Source organism: Somniosus microcephalus, chromosome 4 (assembly GCF_052327205.1).
Source record: "Somniosus microcephalus isolate GS21.2 chromosome 4, FLI_Smic_1.0, whole genome shotgun sequence".
Lineage (NCBI taxonomy): Eukaryota > Metazoa > Chordata > Chondrichthyes > Squaliformes > Somniosidae > Somniosus > Somniosus microcephalus.
Window position 1 is genome coordinate 208,677,552 of NC_140990.1, and position 25,748 is coordinate 208,703,299.

General features: G+C 44.5%; 1 protein-coding gene across 7 annotated transcripts in view; it reads left to right on the forward strand.

The window, feature by feature from the left end:
* rab5b (RAB5B, member RAS oncogene family) overlaps nt 1-25,748 on the forward strand; it is a 74,189-nt gene that overhangs the window by 42,730 nt on the left and 5,711 nt on the right. For all 7 annotated transcript variants that reach the window (XM_085985771.1, XM_085985770.1, XM_085985767.1 and 4 more), the window contains 3 exons: nt 7,060-7,211; nt 10,649-10,771; nt 15,560-15,653. In XM_085985771.1, the coding sequence (XP_085841897.1) occupies nt 7,060-7,211; nt 10,649-10,771; nt 15,560-15,653 (369 nt within the window). The remainder of the gene's footprint in view (nt 1-7,059; nt 7,212-10,648; nt 10,772-15,559; nt 15,654-25,748) is intronic.

Sequence of the window (25,748 nt, forward strand, 5' to 3'; positions counted from 1 at the left end):
ACAGCACACCTGGGGCTCTTAAAGGCACATACACTACAATATGCATGATGAATGAAATATCCTCAGTTAATGACTTTCTCCACTGATCTGTTTTATTCCTCACCCATCTCCGAAATATTTTCGTAGAGCAGCAAAGGAGCTTGGCTAAAGATTGACATCATTTGGACTAATGAATCACAGTCTTCAACTTTGAATCTCAGGGGAACCTTACTTTCCCACTATATGAGTCCTAAATTCAAATTAACATTTAGCAAGTCCCATAGTGCAAGGTACTGCCAAGGATAGAAACATAGAAAGATAGAAGATAGGAGCAGGAGTAGGCCATTCGGCCCCTCGAGCCTGCTCCGCCATTCAATGAGATCATGGCTGATCATCCAAATTCAGTACCCTGTCCCTGCCTTCTCTCCATATCGCTTGATCCCTTTAGCCTTAAGAAATATATCTAACTCCTTCTTGAATATATTTAATGAATTGGCCTCTACTGCCTTCTGTGGTAGAGAATTCCACAGGTTCACCACTCTCTGGGTGAAGAAATTCCTCCTCATCTCTGTCCTAAATGGCTTACCCCTTACCCTTAGACTGTGACCCCTGGTTCTGGACTCCCCGGCCATCGGGAACATCCTTCCTGCATCTAGTCTGTCTAGCCCTGTTAGAATTTTATAAGTTTCAATGAGATCCCCTTTCATTCTTCTAAACTCCAGCGAGTACAAGCCCAATCGACCCAATCTCTCCTCATACGTCATTCCTGCCATCCCAGGTATCAGCCTGGTGAATCTTCGCTGCACTCCCTCCATGGCAAGAACATCCTTCCTCAGATAAGGCGACCAAAACTGCACACAATACTCAAGATGTGGTCTCACCAAGGCCCTGTACAACTGCAGCAAGACATCCTTGTTCCTGTATTCGAACCCTCTCGCTACGAAGGCCAACATACCATTTGCCTTCTTAACCGCCTGCTGCACCTGCATGCTTACCTTCAGCGACTGGTGCATAAGGACACCCAGGTCTCGTTGCACTTCCCCTTCTCCCAATCTATTGCCATTCAGATAATAATCTGCCTCCCTGTTTCTGACACCAAAGTGGATATCCTCGCATTTATCCACATTATATTGCATCTGCCATGCTCCTGCCCAATGACCCAACCTGTCCAAATCATACTGGAGCTTCTCGGCATCCTCCTCACAGCACACATGCCCACCCAGCTTTGTGTCGTCTGCAAACTTGGAGATATTACATCTAGTTTCCTCGTCTAGATCATTAATATATATTGTGAATAGCTGGGGTCCTAGGACTGATCCCTGTGGTACCCTACTAGTCACTGCCTGCCACTCGGAAAACGACCCGTTCATTCCAACTCTTTGCTTTCTGTCTGCCAACCAGTTCTCTATCCAAGTCAATACCTTGCTCCCAATCACATGTGACTTAACTTTACACGCTAATCTCTTATGCAGGACCTTATCGAAAGCCTTCTGAAAGTCCAAATACAGCACATCCACTGGTACTCTCTTATCTATTTTACCAGTTACATCCTCAAAAATTCCAGTAGATTAGTCAAGCACGATTTAACCTTTTGTAAATCCATGTTGACTTTGTCCGATCCTGTCACTGTTTTCCAAGTGCTCTGCTATTACATCTTTTATAATGGACTCTAGCATTTTCCCCACTACCTATGTCAGGCTGACCGGCCTATAATTCACCATTTTCTCTCTACCACCTTTTTTGAATAGTGGGGTAACATTAGCTACCCTCCAATCCATGGGTACTGTTCCAGAGTCTATCGAATTTTGGAAGATGACCAGCAATACATCTACTATTTGTAGGGCCACTTCCTTAAGTACCCTAGGATGTAGGTTATCAGGCGCTGGGGATTTATTGGCCTTCAATCCCGTCAATTTCCCTAACACCATTTCCCTACAAATACTGATTTCTTTCAGTTCCTCCCTCTCATTAGACCCTATGTTCCCTGACATCTCTGGGAGGTTATTTGTGTCCTCCTTTGTGAAGACAGAACCAAAGTATGTATTTAATTGGTCTGCCATTTCTTTGTTCCCCATTATAAATTCCCCTGATTCTGACTGCAAGGGACCTATGCTTGACTTCACCAATCTTTTTTTCTTTACATATCTATAAAAGCTTTTACAGTCAGTTTTTATGTTCCCGGCAAGCTTACTCTCATACTTTATTTTCCCCCTCTTAATTAATCCCATTGTCCTCCTTTGCTGAATCTTAAACTGCTCCCAATCCTCAGGTTTACTGCTTTTTCTGGCCAATTTATATGTCCTCTCCTTGGATCTTATGCTATTCCTAATTTCCCTTGTTAGCCACAGTTGAGTCACCTTTTAAAATTTTTTATGCCAAACTGGGATGAACAAATTCTGTAGTTCATCCATGCGATCTTTGAATGTTTGCCATTGCCTATCCACCGTCAACCCTTTGAGTGACATTCCCCAATCCATCCTACCCAACTCGCACCTCATACCATCGTAGTTTCCTTTATTTAAATTCAGGACCCTAGTCTCTGAGTCAACTACTTCATTCTCCATCTTAATGAAGAATTCGATCATATTATGATCGCTCCGACCCAAGGGGCCTCGCACAACAAGATTGCTAATTAATCCTTTCTCATTATATAATACCCAAGCTAAGATGGCCTGATCTCTAGTTGGTTCCTCGACATACTGGTCCAGGAAACCATCCCGTATACACTCCAGGGATTCCTCCTCCACAGTATTGTTTCTAATTTGGTTAACCCAGTCTATATGTAGATTAAAGACACCCATGATAACTGCTGTGCCCTTATTGCACGCTTCTCTAATTTCCCTTTTAATGCCATCCCCAACCTCCGCATTACTGTTTGGGGGTCTATATACCACTCCCACTAACATTTTCTGCCCCTTGCTATTTCTCCGTTCTACCCATACAGATTCCACATCATCAGAGCTGATATCCTTCCTTACAATTGTGTTAATCTCCTCTTTAACCAGCAATGCTACCCCACCTCCTTTTCCTTTTTGCCTATCTTTCCTGAATATTGAATACCCCTGGATGTTGAGTTCCCAGCCTTGGTCACCCTGGAGCCATGTTTCCGTAATCCCAATCATATCTTATTCGTTTACCTCTATTTGCGCAGCCAATTCATCCACCTTATTACGAATGCTCCTCGCATTAGGACACAAAACCTTCAGGCTTGGTTTTTTAATGCTCTTAGACCTTTTAGAATTATTATTTACTGTGGCCATATTTGATTTAAACCCTTGATTTCTCTGACTGCCACCTTTGTTTTTCTCCTTCCTGCCTTTTGCTTCTATCCTTGTTTCCCTTTCCTCTGTCTCCCTGCTCAGGTTCCCAAACCCCTGCCATTTTAGTTTAAACCCTCCCCCAGAGCACTAGCAAACAAACCCCCTAGGACATCAGTCCTGGTCCTGCCCAGGTGCAAACCGTCCGGTTTGTACTGGTCCCACCTCCCCCAGAACCGGTTCCAATGTCTCAGGAATTTGAATCCCTCCCCCTTGCACCATTCCTCTAGCCACGTATTCATCTGAAATATCCTTCTATTTCTACTCTGACTGGCATGTGGCACTGGTAGCAATCCTGAGATTACTACCTTTGAGGTCCTATTGTTAATTTACCTCCTAACTCCCTATATTCAGCTTTTAGGACCTCATCCCGTTTTTTACCTATATCGCTGGTACCTATATGCACCACGACAACTGGTTGTTCACCCTCCCCTTCCAAAATGTTTTGCAGCCACTCTGAGACATCCTTGACCCTTGCACCATGGAGGCAACACACCATCCTGGAGTCTCGTTTGCGGCCACAGAAACGCCTATCTATTCCCCTTACAATAGAAGCCCCTATTACTGTAGCTCTCCCCCTCTTTTTCCTCCCACCCTGTGCAGCAGAACCACCCCTGGTGCCAGGAAGTTGGCTGCTGCTGCCCTCCTCTGATAAGCCATCCCCCTCAACAATATCCAAAGCGGTATATCTGTTTGAGAGGGGGATGACCACAGGGGACTCCTGCACTACCTGCCTGCGCCTACTAATCTGCCTGGTGGTCACCCATTCCCTTTCTGCCTGTGCAACCTTTACCTGCGGTGTGACCAACTGATTAAACGTGCTAGCCACGACGTCCTCAGCATCGCGAATGCTCCAGTATGTATCCATTCACAGCTCCAGCGCCGCAATGCGGTCTGCCAGTTGCTGCAGCTGGATACACTTCCTGCACACATGGTCGTCAGGGACACAGGAAGTGTCCCTGATTTCCCACATAGTGCAGGAGGAGCACACTACGGGGCTGAGCTGTCCTGCCATGACTTACCCTTTAATTAATTTAAATTAAATTAAATCAAATCAATACCACCAATTAAATGATGAAACAAAATGGTGAGGTAAATCAGGAAATAGTGATTAGTTGACTCCAAAGTTGGATTTTAAAAGTCAGAAGATTGTAGGAGGAAAAGGAAATCTGAGGAGGGTAAGGAGCAGCTACTAACTTATTTCTGTACTTTAAGATGCTGGGGCTGCAACTACTTGTTGCTGGTCCCTAGCTGTTGAGTAGCAGACATTGTGGAAATGCTATAGTTGTTGAGAGAAGAGCTCTGCTTCTTTAAGATGTTTTGATTTAATTACAAGGTCTCCCCTCTTTTACTAACCGTCCCAATTGACAAAAGTATTTCAACTAAACAGTTGGCTGTTCCTATTCAGGTAATTTATAGTATAAAGTTGTGGAACTCTCTGGAAGGAGTGTGTGTGTAAGGGGTTGTGCAGTTCCAGAAAAGGAAGAGATGAATTGGTAAAGATAATGGTGGTGATGTGGGCAGATGGTGGGAAAATCAGAGTCTTCACTCAGACAGTCAACCTGTTTGGATAGTGCAACAGTCGTAAAAAGTTCCTCTCTTCACCCAGGCAGTTCATTTGTCCTCGGAACATTTGATGTGCTTTACATATTGTATTTTTCCAGGGATGGCGTCCAATTTTATATTATTATTCTCCTAGCTGAGGAATGATCTGGTTTTGGATGTGGAACTTTCAAACAATCTTACTTAGAAAGAAAAAGTGATGTCCATTAAGTTTTTTCCCTAAATTAGTTTTTATTTAAACAGCTGGCATTTATTAGTATTTTAGCACATCTTTCAGAAACATCTGAAATTGCTTCACACAGTGAATCACTCTTGACTGTAACTATTATGTAGGCAAATGAGGCAGCCATTTTCAGCAAGATTCCACAAATAACAATTGGGTGTTTTGATTGTACTTCTTAAAGGCTAAATGTTGACCAGGTCCTATTCCTTAAGTAGTTTTGTGAGATTGTTAACTTTGAGATTGTTAACTTTCACCTGAATCATTGGAACATGTCGTCGTCGTCTTCTTAGGCAGTCCCTCGGAACCGAGGATGACTTGCTTCCACATTAAAAATGAGTTCGCAGGTGACTGATGAGTCCAATGCGGGACCTACAGTCTCTGTCACAGGTGGGGCAGACGGTGGTTGAAGGGGTGGGTGGGTGGGGTGCTTGGGTTGACGTGCGCTGCCTGCGCTTGGCTTCCGCTTGCTCCCGGCGAAGAGACTCGAGGTGTTCGACGCCTTCCCGGATGCTTCTCCTCCACTTTGTGCGGTCTTGGGCCAGGGATTCCCAGGTGTCGGTGGGGATGTTACACTTTGTACCCTTAGAATGACGGCACTCCCTCAGTATTGCCAGCATTTATTGTCCATCCTTAATTGCAGTTGAGAAGGTGGTGGTGAGCCACCTTTTGAACTGCTGCAGTCCATGTTGTGAAGGTACTCTCACAGTGCTGTTACGGAGGGAGTTCCAGGATTTTGACCCAGTGACGATGAAGGAACGGCGATATACTTCCAAGTGTAACTTGGAGGGGAACTTTAAGGTGATGGTGTTCCCGTGCGCCTGCTGCCCTTGTCCTTCTAGGCGGTAGCTGTCGTGGGTTTGGGACGTGCTGCCGAAGTTGCCTTGGCGAGTTGCCGCATTGCATCTTGTAGATGGTACACACTGCAGCCACGGTGCACTGGTGGTCGAGGGAGTGAATGTTTAAGGTGGTGGATGGGGTGCCAGTCAAGAGGGCTGCTTTGTCCTGGATGGTGTCGAGCTTCTTGAGCGTTGTTGGAGCTGCACTCTCCAGCACCACCTTCTCGAGGACAACTAGGGATGGGCAATAAACGCTGGCCTTGCCAGCGACAGCCAGATTCCATAAACAAATTTTAAAAAAAACTCATCCAGGCATGTGGAGAGTATTCCATCGCACTCCTGACTTGTGCCTTGTAGATGGTGGAAAGACTTTGGGGAGTTAGGATGTGAGACATTTGTCGCAGAATACCCAGCCTCTGACCTCTTGTTGCCACAGTATTTATGTGGCTGGTCCAGTTAAGTTTCTGGTCAATGGTGACCCCCCAAGATGTTGATGTTGGGGGTTTCAGCGATGGTAATGCTGTTGAATGTCAAGGGGTGATGGTTAGACTCTCGCTTGTCGGAGATTCTCCTTGCCTGGCACCTGTGTGGCACAAATATTACTTGCCACTTATCAGCCCAAGTCTGAATGTCATCCAGGTCTTGCTGCATGTGGACATGGACTGCTTCATAATCTGAGGAGTTGCAAATGGAACTGAACACTGTGCAGTCATCAGCGAACATCCCAGTTCTGACCTTATGATGGATAAAGGTCATTGATGAAGCAGCTGAAGATGATTGGTTCTAGGACACTGCCCTGAGGAACTCCTGCAGTGATGTCTTGGGGCTGTAATGATTGACCTCCAACCACAACTATCTTCCTTTGTGCTATTCAACATCCTATTGGTACGATGCAACATTGCATTAGGCTGTAATGTTTTTGTTTCAGGTGCATAGTTGATCATATGGAACTGTGACAGCATTGAACCAGAGCTCCACCATGTTGCACTGCACTATAGGACGTGGTTTTGCATCTGCAGCCTGGAAATAGTGCCTGGCATGGAGGGATAACAAATACAATTTTTTGAGAGGGATAAACAAGCTGTAAGAATCATTACTTGACTGTATAAAATTAATGCAACTTTTCATTTTTATTTTGCAGCTGCCTTTCTTGCTCAGTCAGTCTGTTTGGATGACACAACAGTGAAATTTGAGATTTGGGATACTGCTGGTCAGGAACGTTACCACAGTTTAGCACCAATGTATTACAGGGGGGCCCAAGCTGCCATAGTGGTTTTTGATATCACAAAACAGGTAACAACAGTTATTGAAATTTAACCTAATATTTCCTGCATGGAATAGTGCTGTTTCAAAGTTTTAAAATATCTGACATGCTGCCTGAACTTCAGTAAGGGAATTTTACATTCACCCACAAGGTATCACAACCTCAAAGATGATTCTCAGGGCCTTCCCCTGGCACCTCTCGGGGTAGATATCCTGCAAAGAGCCACAACCTCTTCGCCCTGCTCCTGTCCGGTAAGAGATACCGAAGCATACGGTCTCGTACCAGCAGGTTTCGAAACAGCTTCTACCCCCAGGCCATAAGACTCATGAAAGAATAATTTATTATTATTTTTATTTATTATTACTGTATTTCTATTAGTATTTTTATCATTGCTATGCTGTAGGAATGTCTAGTTCCTATGCAAAAGACTGAGGTCCACTCAGGCGATCAAATAAACAAAGTTTAATGAAAACGAAGAGTTTAACGGATAACTACAGGAGAACATCGAATATAGGTCTAGTCAGTTCAGAGGCTCCACGAGGACTTCTTGGGCGGTCCCGTGGCTGACGTCATGACGTTTTTCCCGCCAGTGGAGGATCACGTGATGAACGGCGTGACGTGATCACGTGATGAACGGCGTGACGTCATCGCGTTTACCCGCGCTATTAAAGTGACCGCGCTCTGTACATGTAAACAGTGAAAACAAAGATACAGACTCGGGCTGTAGCTAACATATTATTAAAGGAAATTATATACAATTGATCGGCGTCCCTTAGTGGCTCCGCCACATGCGCCCCCCCCAGAATTGTCTTTAATAGCAAAAGTAAAACGGCGAGGAGGCCTGACAAGCTTGTCAGATCGACTTCTGTAGCCTTGAAGTGGAAGCTGATGGACGGCGGGCGAGCTGGCGGGCGGTTGCGTTTGATCTGGCACGGCGACTGTGGGCGGTCGGCCACGTTTTGGCGGTTGTGCGATCTCGACTGGGCGGTCAAGGTCCCAGTGAGCTGGCTTCAAGGGGTCAACCGAAATGTGGTCCAGTTTACCACCGACATTGACCGAAAAAGTTTTGACGCCCGGCTCTATCACGCGGAAAGGACCAGTGTAAGGGGGTTTGAGCGGATCCCGATGAGCGTCGTGGCGGATAAACACATAGTCGGCGTTCTTCAGCTCAGCTGGGACGTGGGAGCTCTGCAAGCCGTGATGTGACGTAGGCACTGGAGCGAAACTTCTGGCCGCCTCCTGGTGGCTGATGAGCTGCTGGGATGTGGACCATGGCTCTGTTGGAGTCGGAAGGAAATCCCCTGGTACGCGTAGCGGCTGGCCATATACGAGCTCCACTGAGGACGATTGAAGATCTTCTTTAGGCGCCGTACGAAGACCCAAAAGGACCCATGGAAGCCTGTCCACCCAGCCCACGCCTTGAAGGCTGGCTCGCAGTGCGGCTTTGAGCAACCTGTGGAATCGTTCACACAGGCCGTTCGCCTGTGGATGGTAGGCAGTGGTGCGATGTAGCTTGACGCCGAGCCCCTGAGCCACAGCGTTCCAGAGCTCCGAAGAAAACTGCGGCCCATGATCAGACGAGATGTCCGCCGGTACCCCGAAACGTGCGACCCAAGAGGAGATGAATGCCCTGGCGACGTCTGCGGAAGTGGTGGATGACAAAGGGACCGACTCCGGCCATCGAGTGGTGCGGTCCACCATTGTAAGATGAGTAAACCCATGCGAAGGCGGAAGTGGCCCCACCAGGTCCACATGCACATGATCAAACCTACGTTCCGGAACAGCAAAAGTGGCCAATGGAGCCTTGACGTGACGCTGCACCTTGGCCTTTTGGCAGACCACGCAGGTGTTGGCCCAGTCGCGAACATCCATGTGCATGCCCCGCCACATGAATTTGGACGACATCAGCCATTGCGAGGCCTTCATGCCAGGGTGCGACAACCCATGTATGGCGTCAAAAACTTTTCGGCGCCAGGCGACCGACACGATAGGGCGAGGATCTCCTACGGAGACGTCGCAGAGTAGCGTAGTGCCCGCGGCATGGAATTTGACGTCGGCCGCTTGGAGGCTAGAGGGGTTGGTTCTGTAAGATTGGACTTCCGGATCCGAGGCTTGATCTGCAGCCATGAGGGCATAGCCGATGCCGAGCTGGACTGCATGAACGGTCGCGCGGGAGAGGCAATCCGCCACCAGGTTGTCTTTACCGGACACATGCTGAATGTCAGTGGTGAATTCTGAGATAAACGTCAACTGACGTCGTTGCCGAGCTGACCACAGTTCGGCGGTCTTGGCCATAGCGAACGTTAGTGGCTTATGGTCCACAAAAGCAGTGAACGGACGTCCCTCTAGCAAGAACTGGAAATGGCGGATGGCCAGAAAAAGGGCCAGCAACTCCCGGTCGAACGTGGTGTACTTCCGTTCGTTTCGCCGTAGTTGACGGCTGAAAAACGCCAGCGGTTGCCACGTCCCATGCACCCACTGTTCCTGCACTGCGCTGATGGCGTAGTCTGACGCGTCGGTGGTAAGAGCGATGGTGCACCTGGCAGCGGGTGCGCCAGCATGGTTGCGTTGGCTAAGGCGCCTTTTGTGTCGACGAACGCCCGGTCCATGTCGACCGTCCAGCTAATAGGATCCTTGCCGGACTTGCCCTTGAGGGCCTCGTACAGGGGCTGCATGAGCAGAGCTGCATTAGGGACGAACCGGTGATAAAAATTTACCATCCCGAGGAACTCCTGCAGGGCCTTGACAGTCTGCGGGCGCGGGAACGAAGTAACTGCCTCCACCTTCGTTTGCAGAGGAATTGCGCCGTCCGATGTGATGCGTTGGCCTAAGAAATCAACCTGCTGCAGGCCGAACTGGCACTTGGCCGGGTTGATGATCAAGCCGTGTTGACTGAGGCGTCTAAAGTGGGTGCGCAAATGGCAGATGTGCTCCTCTTTATTAGGGTTGGCGATGAGGATGTCGTCGAGGTAGACGAATAGAAACTTGAGGTCCCGAAGCACGGAGTCCATCAAGCACTGGAAAGCCTGTGCAGTGTTCTTCGATCCAAACGGCATCCGCAGAAATTCAAACAGGCCGAATGGGGTGATGACTGCAGTTTTCGGGACGTCTTGCGGGTGTACGGGGACCTGGTGGTAGCCACGGACAAGGTCGACTTTTGAAATTTGGAGGGAAGTTTTTTCATTCACAGGAAGTTGATTGTATTAGCTGAAGATCTGTTTTGTTTGTATTGTAGGCCTGACATCGTTATCTGTGCCAAACAATAAGAAATAGTCTGGTCTTCTTGGGAATTTTAGTGGCCTCAAAATGTATACTGGGATCTCGGAAAGAAGCTGCGGGTTACTCCCATAAACTGCATGTGTAGCTAATAATAATTCTATGAGGCAACTCACTGCAAATGTTACTGTATTTGAATATATTTTTAATAAATTGATGCATTTATTCATTTGCTTTTTGTTTTATTTAGGAAACATTTGATAGAGCAAAAGCATGGGTAAAAGAGTTACAGAGACAAGCCAGTCCCAATATAGTGATAGCCTTGGCTGGCAACAAAGCTGATCTGGCAGATAAACGAATGGTGGAGTACGAGGTAATAATTAATAATTTATACTTATACAGCACCCCTTATATAGAATGTCTCAGATTCTTTATAGGGAAGAGGAGAACATTCTGCAGGAGACAAGAAATGTTTTAGGATAGTGGGGAGGGCCAAAAGTATGGTCACTAATAGCTTTTTACGCAACCTTTGTAAAAAAAAAGAGTCAGGTAATAAGACAGAGTGGTTTTGGGGAAGAGTTCTGCAGAGCAGGGGTGCAGTGGCTAAAAGATTGGCTTCTGATGACTGAGTAGGGGATAAGCAGTAATCCAGAATTTGAGAAACAGAGGGGTATGCTATGAGATTTGCTGCTGGAGAGATTGCTAAGATAAGATGCCGCAAGACCATGAAAAGATTTGAAGATGAGGACCGTGAACTTCAGTACATGGGAAGCCAGTAGAGCTGGACAGGGGTAATGGGTGTGTGGGATTTTGTGCGAGAGGACTCGAGCTGCACAGAACTAGATGAAAGGTGGAGGACAGTAGGCTGGCAAGGAGAGCATTGGGGTTATCAATCCCAGTCAGCCAGAGGGTGTTAGAGCATCATGGAGTGCTTTACATGCCTAAGTCTCCTTCATGTACACAAATAATGTTTGCAACTGTTCCACTACTATAGTTTTGAAAAAGTAAAATGACATCATAGAAATATATCTTCAAAACAGGCAAATCTAATGTGAACTATTGACTCATTCTTGCAGTTTAGTAACATTCCCTTTATTGCTGAGGATATAGTAATTCCGTTTCTTCAAACTAAATGTAAAAGAGTAGCCTGGAGCCAAAGGTTTCCAGGTGACAGGAACTTATATCCTGGAGCTTTACTTCAGTGAAGGATTCAAATCAGGAACACAAAGGGAACACAGTCCAGTTGTCCACCTAGCAATGTATAGGTGAAAACTATCTTGATTGTCCTGATGGAAGACTTCTACTTGATTCCTGTAATATAATTAAGGTAACGGAGTCCTCTAGAAATCAGATTCAAGAGGAGGCCCTCCCCTATACTAAACCATTAATGGAACTACTATCAGACTTTTGATGTTTTCCATGTTTGGATTTGTTAAGGGAAGGTCGTGTCTGACTAACTTGATTGAATTTTTTGAAGAGGGTCGATGAGGGTAGCACGTTTGTAGTCTACATGGATTTTAGCAAGGCTTTTGACAAGGTCCCACATGGCAGACTGGTCAGAAAAGTAAAAGCCCATGGGATCCAAGGGAAAGTGTCAAGTTGGATCCAAAATTGGCTCAGTGGAACGAAGCCAAGGGTAATGGTTGAAAGGTGTTTTTTTGACTGGAAGGCTGTTTCCAGTGGAGATCTGCAGGGCTCAGTACTATGTCCCTTGCTTTTTGTGGCATATATATCAATGATTTTAACTTCAATGTAGGGGACACGTCAAGTTATCAACTTCGGTAGGAAAAACAGAAAGGCAGAGTATTATTTAAATGGTGATAGATTGGGAAATGTTGATGTACAAAGGGACTTGGGTGTCCTTGTACACCAGTCACTGAAAGCAAACATGCAGGTGCAGCAAGCAGTTAGGAAGGCAAATGGTATGTTGGCCTTCAATGTAAGAGGATTTGAGCACAGGAGCAAGGATGTCTTACTACAGTTATACAGGGCCTTGGTGAGACCACACCTGGAGTACTGAGTGCAGTTTTGGTCTCCTTACCTAAGAAAGGATATACTTGCCATAGAGGGAGTGCAGCGAAGGTTCACCAGACTGATTCCTGGGATGGCAGGACTTGTATGAGGAGAGATTGGGTCGACTAGGCATGTATTCACTGGAGTTTAGAAGAATAAGGGGATCTCATTGCAACGTATAAAATTCTGACAGGGCTAGACAGACTAGATGCAGGGAGGATGTTTCGCCTGGCTGGGGGGTCTAGAACGAGGGGTCACAGTCTCAGGATACGGGGTAGGACATTTAGGACTGAGATGAAGAGAAATTTCTTCACGCAGAGGGTGGTGAACCTGTGGAATTCTCTACCACAGAAGGCTGTGGAGGCCAAGTCACTGAATATATTTAAGAAGGAGATAGATAGATTTCTAGATGTAAAAGGCATCAAGGAGTATGGGGAGAGAGCGGGAATATGGTATTGAGATAGAGGATCAGCCATGATCATATTGAATGGCAGAGCAGGCTCGAAGGGTCGAATGGCCTACTCCTGCTCCTATTTTTCTAAGAAGTCTCCAGATGATACACAAATTGGTTGTGTGGTTGATAGTGAGGAAGAAACCTGTAGACTGCAGGAAATTATCAATGGACTGGTCATGAAGGGATAATTACTAGTCCTAGCCCCTTTAGGGCTACCCCGGATCAGGCGTATTCCCCAGACGTTCACTTTCAACTAAAGTTAGAGGTAGCCGAATCCTAAAGATGCTTAATTGGGTCTAAAGGTCCAGACTATCTCTCCCTAAAGGAAAGGAACAACCTGAAGATGTTAACGTCCTCCAGATAGCACTTTTAATAAGTTTAGCTAGACTGTAACATTCCGGAAAACTCCCCCAGAATTCTGCAATTCCTCACCAAAGAGTGTACAGAGATTGAGTTCGCGAGTTTGATACAGAAGTATTATGTGAGACAATTCTAAAAATATATAGATTTATTAAAGAACCGACATGTAATTTACAGTTGGTGATTCAATCGCAACATTAACAGTTCCAAAAACAGAAATCTTACAATTCTATTATCAGAGATCCTTATTCTCAAATCTTAACTTCTCTAGTTTTACAGTTCTCAGTTTATTCCAGGATATCCACCAAAATCAAATACAATACTTTGATCCCCGAGATACAAAGAGTTGAAGACTTACAGAGCTTGCCTCTGAAGCCGAGAATCGCTTTGCCCCTTCAAGCGAATCTATCATCCCATTTGAAAGTTCAATTTTTATACACTTTCTCAGTGGTATTTCCTTTGAAGTATTCTGCTGATATAAGCTAATTATCTCGTCATTTTTCTGCTGACCCCTGCTATTTTTACAGTCAGTTCAGCTGGTAGCAATGCAGACTTGTGTCTCTCCTTTAGGTGTTTGAAGCTTATCATAAAAAAACGATGTGACCAGCAGGTGCATCTATTTGATGTCATTCTTACCAAAGTCTTCTGTGCAATTCTTAAGTCACCTCAGCTGGTTGCAACACAGAATCGTGTCTCCTAGGTGTTCCAAGTTCAACACAAAAACAATGTGATGGCTGGTGCCTCCCCCACTTGATGTCAATCCCACGAAGGCATATGTTTCTTAATTTTCTGTTTGTTTACAAAGTGTACTTTAAAACACCGTAACAGGGTATACCATTGTGTTCTTTCCAAGGCTTCAAATTATCAGGAACTTCCACCCTCCTGTTTCAACAAGGTTATTGATTCAGTGTCAACAACTTATCTTCTCTCAATAGCCTGTATGCTGTTCACAGCTTTTCCATGTTGGGTTTTTAGATTTTCAGACCAAGTATGTCATGTTTTAATAAAGTCAGAATTCTTTTATAGAATGGTGTATTTTTCTGAATAGGTATATTGCTTATTCCTTCACAGTCAGGTGGGCAGAAAAGTGGCAAATGGAATTCAATCCGGAGAAGTGTGAGGTGATGCATTTGGGTAGGACTAACGAGGCAAGGGAATACACAATAAATGGTAGGATACTGAGAAGTGTAAAGGAACAGAGGGACCTTGGAGTGCATGTTCACCGACCCCTGAAGGTAGCAGGACAGGTAGATAAGGTGGTTAAGAAGGGATACGGGATACCTCCCTTTATTAGCTGGGGCATATAATAGAAGAGCAGGGAGGTTATGCTTGAACTGTATAAAATATTAGGGCACAGCTGGAGTACTGTTTAAAGTTCTGGTCACTACATTACAGGAAAGATGTGATTGCACTAGAGAGGGTACAGAGGAGAATTATGAGGATGTTGCCAGGACTGGAGAATTTTAGCTATGAGGAAAGATTTGATAGACTGGGGCTGTTTTCTTTAGAACGGAGGGGGCTGAGGGGAGACTTAATTGAGGTGTATAAATTTTGAGGGGCCTAGAAAGAGTGGATAGGGAGGACCTATTTCTCTTAGCAGAGAGGTCCAAGAGCTGGAACGTGGAATTATGCTGGATAGCTCTCTTTCGACTGGCACAGACATGATAGGCCGAATGGCCTCCTTCTGTGCTGTGCAGAGTGGCACAGAGCCTCAGTGCCTAATGTCACTCCCACCTTCCCTCTCCTGTGACATCAGAAAGTTACAGTCCAGTGACGACATGAGTGAGGAGTTTGAATATACAGATAAGTGTACAGAAATATTCCTTTATAACTAGGATTGTAGGGGAATTAAGTGCAGTGTAATTCCTCTTTAATGGCATTTTAAGCCTTATCCTGGGATAATCAATGTCCTGTAATCTAGCAAGAGAATGATACAAAGCACATTGCACTAAGATGATGATGTATGGCGCTATTGAAGTTGAGTGACAAAGAGTTGAATACTGACACTGATAAACCTGTGGTCTGCAGTTACAACTCCTTCTCTAATCCCCCCCCCCCCCCTTTGGTTAAAAAAAAGAATTACTTATCAAACATCCAAAGTTTATTTTACAGAAGTTTAACATTCATATGCCACTGCAGTTAGGGCAAGAACTTAGCAAATCTGAGACTGCAGAGTAAGAGTTTAATTGCACAGTGCACGAAAAAAAGGTAAAAGAGTTGGCAGGATGGATTTGGCACGGGGTGATGTTTATGATTGATACTGAGGCTTGGCAGTTAACTTTTAAATTTATTGCTGAAGTATTAAATATACATTTCCTTTGATTTTTTTTTCAGGAAGCACAAGCATATGCAGAGGACTGTGGTCTGCTCTTCATGGAGACATCAGCTAAGACAGCCATGAATGTCAATGATATATTTCTAGCAATAGGTACAGTCTTTTGGATTGTAATGTTTTCATTGTTAATTTAAATCTGGATTAAGAATGCGCAAAATCTAAATACAACTGGGTTAGCATAAAACACGGAATACGCCTTTGTTTGTGGGGCAGGGGGATGATGCAATTCCTCGAATTCCAGAGCTCAACAGCGAACTCCTCCATCGGTTCCAATATATGTACATTCTCACTCATGCTGGATAGTTTTAGCCAAGCAAAAACAAATGTACAATTTTCCAGCATATGCAGTATTTTGCGAGTCAATGAGTTATACAGCATGGAAAGAGGCCCTTCGGCCCATCGCGTCTATGCTGGCCATCAAGCCCTGTCTATTCTAATCCCATTTTCCAGCACTTGGTCCGTAGCGATGTATGCTATGGCGTTTCAAGTGCTCATCTAAATGCTACTTGAATGTTGCGAGGGTTCCTGCCTCTACCACCCTTTCAGGCAGTGAGTTCCAGATTCCAACCACCCTCTGGGTGAAAAAGTTTTTCCTTAAATCCCCTCTAAACCTCCTGCCCCTTACCTTGAAACTATGCCCCCTGGTTATTGACCCCTCTACTAAGGGGAAAAGTTCCTTTCTATCTACCCTATCTATGCCCCTCATAATTTTGTACACCTCAATCAGGTTCCCCCTCAGCCTTCTCTGCTCTAAGGAAAACAACCCCAGCCTGTCTAGTCTCTCTTCATAGCTGAAGCGCTCCAGCCCAGGTAACATCCTGGTGAATCTCCTCTGCACCCTCTCCAATGCAATCACATCCTTCCTATAGTGTGGCGACCAGAACTGCACACAGTATTCCAGCTGTGGCCTAACTATCATTTTGTACAGCTCCATCATAACTTCCCTGCTCTTATATTCTATGCCTCGGTTAATGAAGGCAAGTACTCCATATACTTTTTTAACCACCTTATCTACCTGTCCTGCTGCCTTCATGGATCTATGTACATGCACACCAAGGTCCCTCTGATCCTCTGTCCTTCCTAGGGTCCTACCATTCATTGTGTATTCCCTTGCCTTGTTAGTCCTCCCAAAATGCATCACCTCACACTTTTCAGGGTTAAATTCCATTTGCCACTGTTCTGCCCATCTGACCAACCCATCTATATCGTCCTGTAGCCTGAGGCTTCCCGCCTCGCTATTTACCACTCCACCAATTTTTGTGTCATCTGTGAACTTACTGATCATACCTCCTACATTCATATCTAAATCATTAATGTACACTACAAACAGCAAGGGACCCAGCACCGAACCCTGCAGTACACCACTGGACACAGGCTTCCAGTCACAAAAACAACTTTCGACCATCACCCTCTGCCACTAAGCCAATTTTGGATCCCATGGGCTATTACCTTCTTGACCAGTCTCCCATGCGGGACTTTGTTAAAAGCCTTACTGAAGTCCATGCAGACTACATCAACTGCACTACCCTCATCCACACACCTAGTCACCCCCTTGAAAAATTCAATCAAATTGGTTAGACATGATCTCCCCCTGACAAAGCCATGCTGACTATCCTTGATTAATCCTTACCTCTCCAAGAACATAAGAACATAAGAAATAGGAGCAGGAGTAGGCCAATCGGCCCCTCGAGCCTGCTCCACCATTCAATAAGATCATGGCTGATCTGATCCTAACCTCAAATCTTCTATCACTCTGCATCCACCCGAACCCATGTGATCTCCCGGGAGAGGCGAAAAACCAGATAAAGACCCAATGGCCAATTTGGGAGAAAAAAATCTGGGAAATTCCTCTCCGACCCATCTAGGCGATCGAAATTCTTCCAGGAGATCACTCTGTCCCTATATTTTCTACAGTACTTACCTTCTGTAAAGGCGATCTCCACCCCAGCCAGGAACAGGAATAAAACCATCTCCTGAAATCTAACACAGAATTAGAACACAGTAGGAGCAGAACCAGGCTACACGGCCCCTGGGCCCACTCCACTACCCACAGGGCCATGACCATTCCGAACCTAGACTCACGTCCAATTTCCTGCCCGCTCCCCGTAACCCTTAATTCCCTTTACTTCTAGGAAACTATCTATTTCTGTTTTAAATTTATTTAATGATGTAGCTTCCACAGCTTTCTGGGGCAGCAAATTCCACAAACCTACCACCCTCTGAGTGAAGAAGTTTCTCCTCATCTCAGTTTTGAAAGAACAGCCCCTTATTTTAAGATTATGCCCCCTAGTTCTAGTTTCACCCATCATTGGGAACATCCTCACCGCATCCACCCGATCAAGCCCCTTCACAATCTTATATGTTTCAATAAGATCGCCTCTCATTCTTCTGAACTCCAATGAGTAGAGTCCCAATCTACTCAACCTCTCCTCATATGACCACCCCCTCATCCCCGGGATTAACCGAGTGAACCTTCTTTGTACTGACTCGAGAGCAAGTATGTCTTTTCTTAAGTATGGACACCAAAACTGTACGCAGTATTCCAGGTGCGGTCTCACCAATACCTTGTACAACTGCAGCAATACCTCCCTGTTTTTATATTCCATCCCCCTAGCAATAAAAGCCAACATTCCATTGGCCTTCTTGATCACTTGCTGCACCTGCATACTAACTTTTTGAGTTTCGTGCACCAGGACCCCCAGATCCCTTTGTACTACAGTACTTTCCAGTTTCTTGCCATTAAGATAATAACTTGCTCTATGATTTTTCCTGCCAAAGTGCATAACCTCACACTTTCCAGTATTGTATTCCATCTGCCAAATCTCTGCCCACTTACTTAGCCTGTCTATGTCACTTTGCAGGTTTTTTATGTCCTCCTCACTCACTACTTTCCGTCCCATCTTTGTATCATCTGCAAACTTTGATATGTTACACTCGGTCCCCTCCTCCAAATCGTTAATATAGATTGTAAAGAGTTGGGGACCCAGCACTGACCCCTGCGGAACACCACTAGTTACTGGTTGCCAATCTGAGAACGAACCATTTATCCCAACTCTCTGCTTTCTGTTAGAGCGCCAATCCTCCACCCACGCCAGAATATTACCTCCAATCTCGTGATTTTTTATCTTGAGCAATAATCTTTTGTGTGGCACCATGTCAAATGCCTTTTGGAAGTCTAAATACACTACGTCCACTGGTTCCCCTTTATCCACCCTGTATGTTACTTCCTCAAAAAACTCAAGCAAATTTGTCAAACATGACTTCCCCTTCATGAAACCATGCTGAGTTTGTCCTATTAAATTATGTTTATCCAAATGTCCCGTTACTGTCTCCTTAATAATGGACTCTAACATTTTACCAACCACAGATGTTAGGCTAACAGGTCTATAGTTTCCAGCCTTCTGCCTACTACCCTTTTTAAATAAGGGTGTTACATTAGCAGTTTTCCAATCTGCCGGGACCTTTGCTGAGCCCAGTGAGTTTTGGAAAATTATTACCAATGCATCCACAATCCCTACCGCTACTTCCCTCAAGACCCTAGGATGCAAGCCATCAGGTCCAGGTGATTTATCCGCCTTGAGTCCCATTATTTTACCAAGTACCACTTCCTTAGTGATTTTAATCGTATTTAGTTCCTCCCCCCCCCCCACCCCAGAGCCCCCTGTTTGTCCAGTGTTGGGATATTCTTAGTGTCCTCTACTGTAAAGACTGATACAAAATAATTGTTCAGTGTTTTTGCCATCTCCATGTTTCCCACCATTAATTTCCCGGTCTCATCCTCTAAGGGACCAACATTTACTTTAGCCACCCTTTTTCTTTTTATATAACTATAGAAACTTTTACTGTCTGTTTTTATATTTTTTGCTAGTTTACTTTCATAATCTATCTTCCCTTTCTTAATCAATCTTTTAGTTATTTTTTGCTGTCTTTTAAAGACTTCCCAATCTTACATCCTCCCACTAGATTTGGCTACCTTATATGCCCTTGTTTTTAGTCGGATACTATCCTCAATTACTTTACTTAGCCACGGATGGCTATCTTTTCTTTTACACCCTTTTTTCCTCAGTGGAATATATTTTTTTTGGAAGTTGTAAAATAACTCCTTAAATGTACACCACTGATCATGTACCGTCTTACCCTTTAATCTATTTTCCCAGTCCACTCTAATCAATTCCGCTCTCATACCTTCATAGTCTCCTTTATTCAAGCTCAGCACGCTTGTTTGAGATCCAACCTTCTCACCCTCCAATTGAATATGGAACTCAACCATGTTATGGTCACTCATTCCAAGGGGATCCTTTACTAGGACATTTTTAATTAATCCTGTCTCATTACACAGGACCAAATCCAAGGTTGCTTGCCCCCTGGTCAGTTCAGTTACATACTGCTCAAGAAACCCATCCCTAATACACTCAATGAACTCATCCTCAAGGCTGCTCTGCCCAATTTGATTTGTCCAGTTAATATGATAATTAAAATCCCCCATAATTATAGCTGTTCCCTTATTACAAGCCTCAACTATTTCCTGATACTCCGCCCAACAGAGTTGCAACTGTTCGGAGGCCTATAGACTACACCCACTAGTGTTTTTTTCCCCTTATTATTCCTTATCTCCACCCAAACTGTTTCACTATCCTGCTCCTTTGACCCAATATCATTTCTCTATTATAGTGATTCCTTCCTTTATTAACATAGCCACCCCACCTCCTCTCCCTTCCTGCCTGTCCTTCCTGATTGTTAAATAACCTGGTATGTTTAATTCCCAGTCATGGTCACCCTGCAGCCATGTTTCTGTAATGGCCACAAGATCATACCCATATGTCGTTATTTGTGCCGTTAACGCATTCATTTTGTTACGAATGCTACGTGCATTCAGATAAAGAACTTTCAAATATGTTTTGTAACACTTAGTTCCTGTTTTTTCCCTTTTTAGTACTTTACTTTTTACTCCATACCTTCTGTCCCTTCCTGACACATTCTGTTTTTTAATTCCCCCACTGCTACTTAAGTCTATGACCTTCTCTGTTGTCATTTCTATTATTTGCTCTCCAGAAACCTGCCCCCTGCTAATTAGTTTAAAGCCCTCTCTACAGCCCTAGTTATATGATTCGCCAGGACTCTAGTCCCAGCACTGGCCAAGTGGAGTCTGTCCCAGTACTGGTGCCAGTGTCCCAAGAAGCAAAACCCATTTCTCCCACACCAGTCTTTGAGCCACGCATTTAACTCTTTAATTTTATTTATCCTAACCAAATTCGCTCGTGGCTCAGGTAATAACCCAGAGATTATTACCCTTGAGGTTCTGTTTTTTAATTTGACCCCTAGCTGCTCATACTCCTTTAACAGAACCGTCTTCCTTGTCCTATCTACGTCGTTTGTACCAACATGGACCACGACAACTGGATCCTCCCCCTCCCACTCCAAGTTTCTTTCCAGCCCAGAAGAGATGTCCTTAACCCTGGCACCGGGGCAGGCAACACAGCCTTCGGGACTCCCGCTCTTGACTGCAGAGAACCCTATCTATCCCCCTAATGATACTATCCCCTACCACTACAACATTTCTTTTTACTCCCTCCACTTGAATGGCCCCCTATACCACGGTGCTGTGGCCAGGTTGCTCGTCCTCCCTGCAGTCCCCGCTCCCGCCCTCACAGGGAGTAAGAACCTCGATCCTGCTGGACAAGAACAAGGGCTGCGTCTCCTTCAACACTACATCCTGGATCCCTGTACCTTCCTCACTCGTAGTCACACCGTCCTGTCCCTGACCACGGACTACATCTGCAGTAATTAACTTCATAGGTGTGACCATCTCCTGAAACATAGAGTCCAGGAACTTCTCCCCCTCCCTGATGTGTCGCAGTGTCTGAAGCTCGGTCTCAAGCTCCATAACATGGAACTTGAGTTCCTCTAGCAGCAAACACTTGTCGCAGATGTAATCACCGTGAGCCTCAATGGGGACCACCGGCTCCCACATCTCGCAACAGTAACACATCACCTGCTCCATTCTATATAATTAATTAAATTTCTTCTTATTAGTTATGAAGACCCTGCCCGGATAGTGGAGACTAATTCTGTCCCTCAGAATTTTTTCCAATAATTTCCCTACCTCTGATGTTAGGCTCACTGGCCTATAATTCCCTGGTTTATCCCTACTACCCTTCTTGAATAATGGTACTATGTTAGCTGCCCTCCAGTACCTCCCCTGTGGCCAGAGAGGTTCTGAAAATTTGTGTCAGAGCCCCTGCAATCTCCTCCCTTGCCTCACACAGCAGCCTGGGATACATCTCATCTGGGCCTGGGGATTTATCCACTTTTAAGCCCGCTAAAACCGCTGGTACCTCCTCCCTCTCAATGCTAATTTGTTCAAGTTTTGTTTTTAAAGATTCGGAAAGTAATAAAGTTTATATGTTTCTAAAGTTGGAGTTGGAGCTGTTTACAGCAGTGAAGAAGGCCATTCAGGCTATCATGTCTGTACTGTCTTGAGCAATCCAAAACTAAGCCTACTGCCCTGCACTTTCTCCATAGCCTTTTATCTTCCTCTGTTTCAGATATTTGTTCAATTTTGCTTCGGAGAAGCAATGGTCCCTGCCTCAACCACTCCCTGTGACAAAACATTCTAGGCTCCTCTGCATAAAGAAATTTCTCTAACCCCTCCCCTAACTCAGTAACAATTTTAAATTAACGATGCCTCGTCACTGATTCCTCAACCAGAGGAAACACTTTGGGCCGGATATTCCGATCCCTACATGTGGACATCGGAAATGCCGGTTTCAGGCATGCATAGCGCATGCGCTGAAAACCGGCATTTTCGCTCTGTCAAGAATCCTCTTGACAGATCCTCTGGCTGCTGTGGAGAAGGGCCTCTGCGGGCGGATAGTTCCGCTTTTTGGAGACCCTCCGCCCACAGAAAACCCTTGCAATTCTTACACCTGGTAAAAGCAGGCGTAAGGCCTGCTTTTACCAGGATAAGAGTAGAAAAAAGTAATTTAAAAATTTTTTTCACTGATTTATCATTTTAAAAATACTTTTTTAAAAAAGGTACGTTTATTTTTAGCCCGTAAAATACTTTAATTTTTTTTAAATTATATTTCAAGTCATTTTAAAAATGTGATTTAAAAAAAAATGTGATTTAAAGTTTTACTATGTTTTTTCATTGATCTCCATTCATATATTTGACAGGTCTTCCTGTCAAATGTATGAAGGAAGATTCCCTTCTTTGATTGGCTCCCCATGGCCCACGTGATCCCAGGGACGCTGCGAAGTACATGCGCCTCTGGGATACCTGGGCCCTGCACACTTGGAGTTTAGTGAGGCCCAGCATCGGAGGTGTGCGCGTCCCAGGAGCCCTCGGATAAGGGCGCAGATTTTTCCAGATCGCAGGCCTCTGCCCGCGTGAGGCCTGCGATCGGAAAATACGGGTCCATGTTTTCCTATTCACTCTTATTAAAACTCTTGCTAATTGTTTGAAAAAAACCTCTCTCAAATCTCCTCGTGGCCTTCTCTGCTATAGTGGAAGTAGTCCCAGAGGGAGTGCAACGAAGGTTCACCAGACTGATTCCTGGGATGGGGGAATTGTCCTATGAGGAGAGATTGAGTAGACTAGGCCTATATTCTCTAGAGTTTAGAAGAATGAGAGGTGATCTCATTGAAACATACAAAATTCTAACAGGACTTGACAGGGTAGATGCAGGGAGGATGTTTCCCCTGGCTGGGGAGTCTAGAACCAGGGGTCACAGTCTCATTAGGGGTCGGCCATTCAGGACTGGTGTGGAGAAATTTCTTCATTCAGAGGGTGGTGAATCTTTGGAATTCTCTACCCCAGAGGGCTGTGGAGGCTCAGTCGTTGAGTATATTCAAGGCAGAGATTGATAGAGTTTTGAATATTAAGGGAATTGAGGGATATGGGGATAGTGAAGGAAAGTGGAGATGAGGTAGAAGATCAGCCATGATCTTATTGAATGACGGAGCAGGCTCAAGGGTCCAAATGGCCTACTCCTGCTCCTATTTCTTATGTTCTTAACTCATCTCTCCTTATAACTGTAGTTGCCCATCCCTGGCATCATACTAGTGAATCTACACTGTATGCTTTCTATGGATTTAATGTTCTTTCTATAATGGGGTGCCGAACATTGCACATTACCCTCTAAGCATGGCCTAACCAACGTTTTGTATAAATTCATGATTACTTCTTTACTCTTGTACTTTAACTGCTGAAAGGCTGTTTTCCCCTGGCTGGAGACTCTAGAACTAGGGTGCATAGTCTCAGGATAAGGGGTCAGTCATTTAGGACTGCGATGAGTAGAAATATCTTCACTCAGGGTTGTGAATCTTTAGAATTCTCTACCCGAGGGCTGTGGATGCTCAGTCGTTGAGTATATTCATGGTTAAGAGAGATAGATTTTTGGACTCTGGGGGAATCAAGGGATATGGGGATCGGGCGGGAAAATGGAGTTGAGGTCGAAGATCATCCATAATCTTACTGAATGGCGGAACAGGCTCGAGGGGCCGTATGGCCTACTCCTCCTATTTCTTATGTTATATACTGTATATTCTTATTTATGAAACACAAAATTCTGCTGGGCTTTTTTTATGGCTTTATTTACCTGCACTTGTACTTTCAAGGAATTACGTATTTGAACGTCTAGGTCTCTCTGTTCATCCACATCCTTCAACATCTTTCCATTAAGTGTATAATCCATTTCTTTTTTAATCTAAAATATATTATTTCACACTTATCCACAGTAAGTTACATCTGCCTCCTGTCTGCCCATTCTGCTAACCTGTCTCTGTCCCTAAAGTCTGTTACAGACCTCTTCACTATTTGCAGACACTTCTACTTTTGTGTCAGCAAATTTCGAGATTGTGTTTCCTATACCCAAGTTCAAATGATTGATATGTATCCCGAGAACACCAGTGACCCTCGCAGTTGAGGAACACCCATTTTTGCTTCCTGCCCACCAGTCAAGTTTCTGTTCATGCTGCTACATTTTCTCTTGTGCCATACAAATTTTTATCTTTCTATCATTATTATACAGATTTTTTTTTTTTTTAAGTAAAAAGTTGTCTTTGGGCAAAACCCTTAGTTAGTCTCTTAGCATCCTGAGTGCATGTGCTTTCAGACATCCTCTGGCCTGGCTGTTCACCAGGCCTGGGACCACTACTGTGGAGATGGTAGTGCTATAAATGATGCTGTATTTTTGGTGAATGATGTGTGTGTTGTCATCCTCTCCCATCAAACCTCCCACACAAAGTTCATAGCCAGATTGTATTTATATGGGTGGAGAAACTAGGTGGCCACGTTCACACTCATGTACACGCAAAAAGGACAAAATGTAAGAATGTTGAATCCTGCCTGTCTAACACTTCAAACCAGAACCATCTTGGTTAAATCAGATGCTACTTTGTATAACTTGCACCCTCATGTTATTTCACTCATAGTTACCAGTAACAGTGTAGCTCCTTGTGAGATTTTACAGTAGCTGACAGTGAGGGAACTGTTTGATATTTTATTATTTGAATTGAAGTTTACTAACCAGATTAACACTCTGAAGATTGCAGTGGCATTTGTATATTACATTTTTAACTGCATTTGCACACTAATGTTTTTACACTATCCTTTCAACAGCGATCTGGGTTTGAATTCAGTTCAAACTAATGGAGGTATCCATCTCTCTCTTTTCTGGCTGTATGGATCCTATATGAAATGATCTTAGACAGTTTGAATTGAATTCCAAGGCATTGCATTATAGTGAAGAGAAGGGCTTTGTACCCTGCATCAGGTGATGAATCACTTGAGATTGTTCGCTAGCACTGAGTGACAAAAATGGAAAAAACGGAGTTCCTCAGCAATGATATTTCTTCATTAGTGCACACAGTGTTTCACTAAAAAACATGGATTTAAAAGGAGATACTGGCGCTGTACATTTCTCAAGCTCAGACTTACAAACATCAGGTTTTGCTGTCAGGAGAAAACTTTTTTTCAGAAGTTGAACAAGGAAAAATATTTGCAAAATTTGAACACTGCATGGGAAAATCAGCTCAGTGTATAAATAGTAGCTCATAATGCCAAAGTGCATTTGGTACTAAGGACTAAATCAGATTCATCATTTCTAACATAACATGAGAACAGAGAAATGAACAATAACTCAATAATGTCATAACATCAACCTGTCCTTGATTTTGTATGCTGCT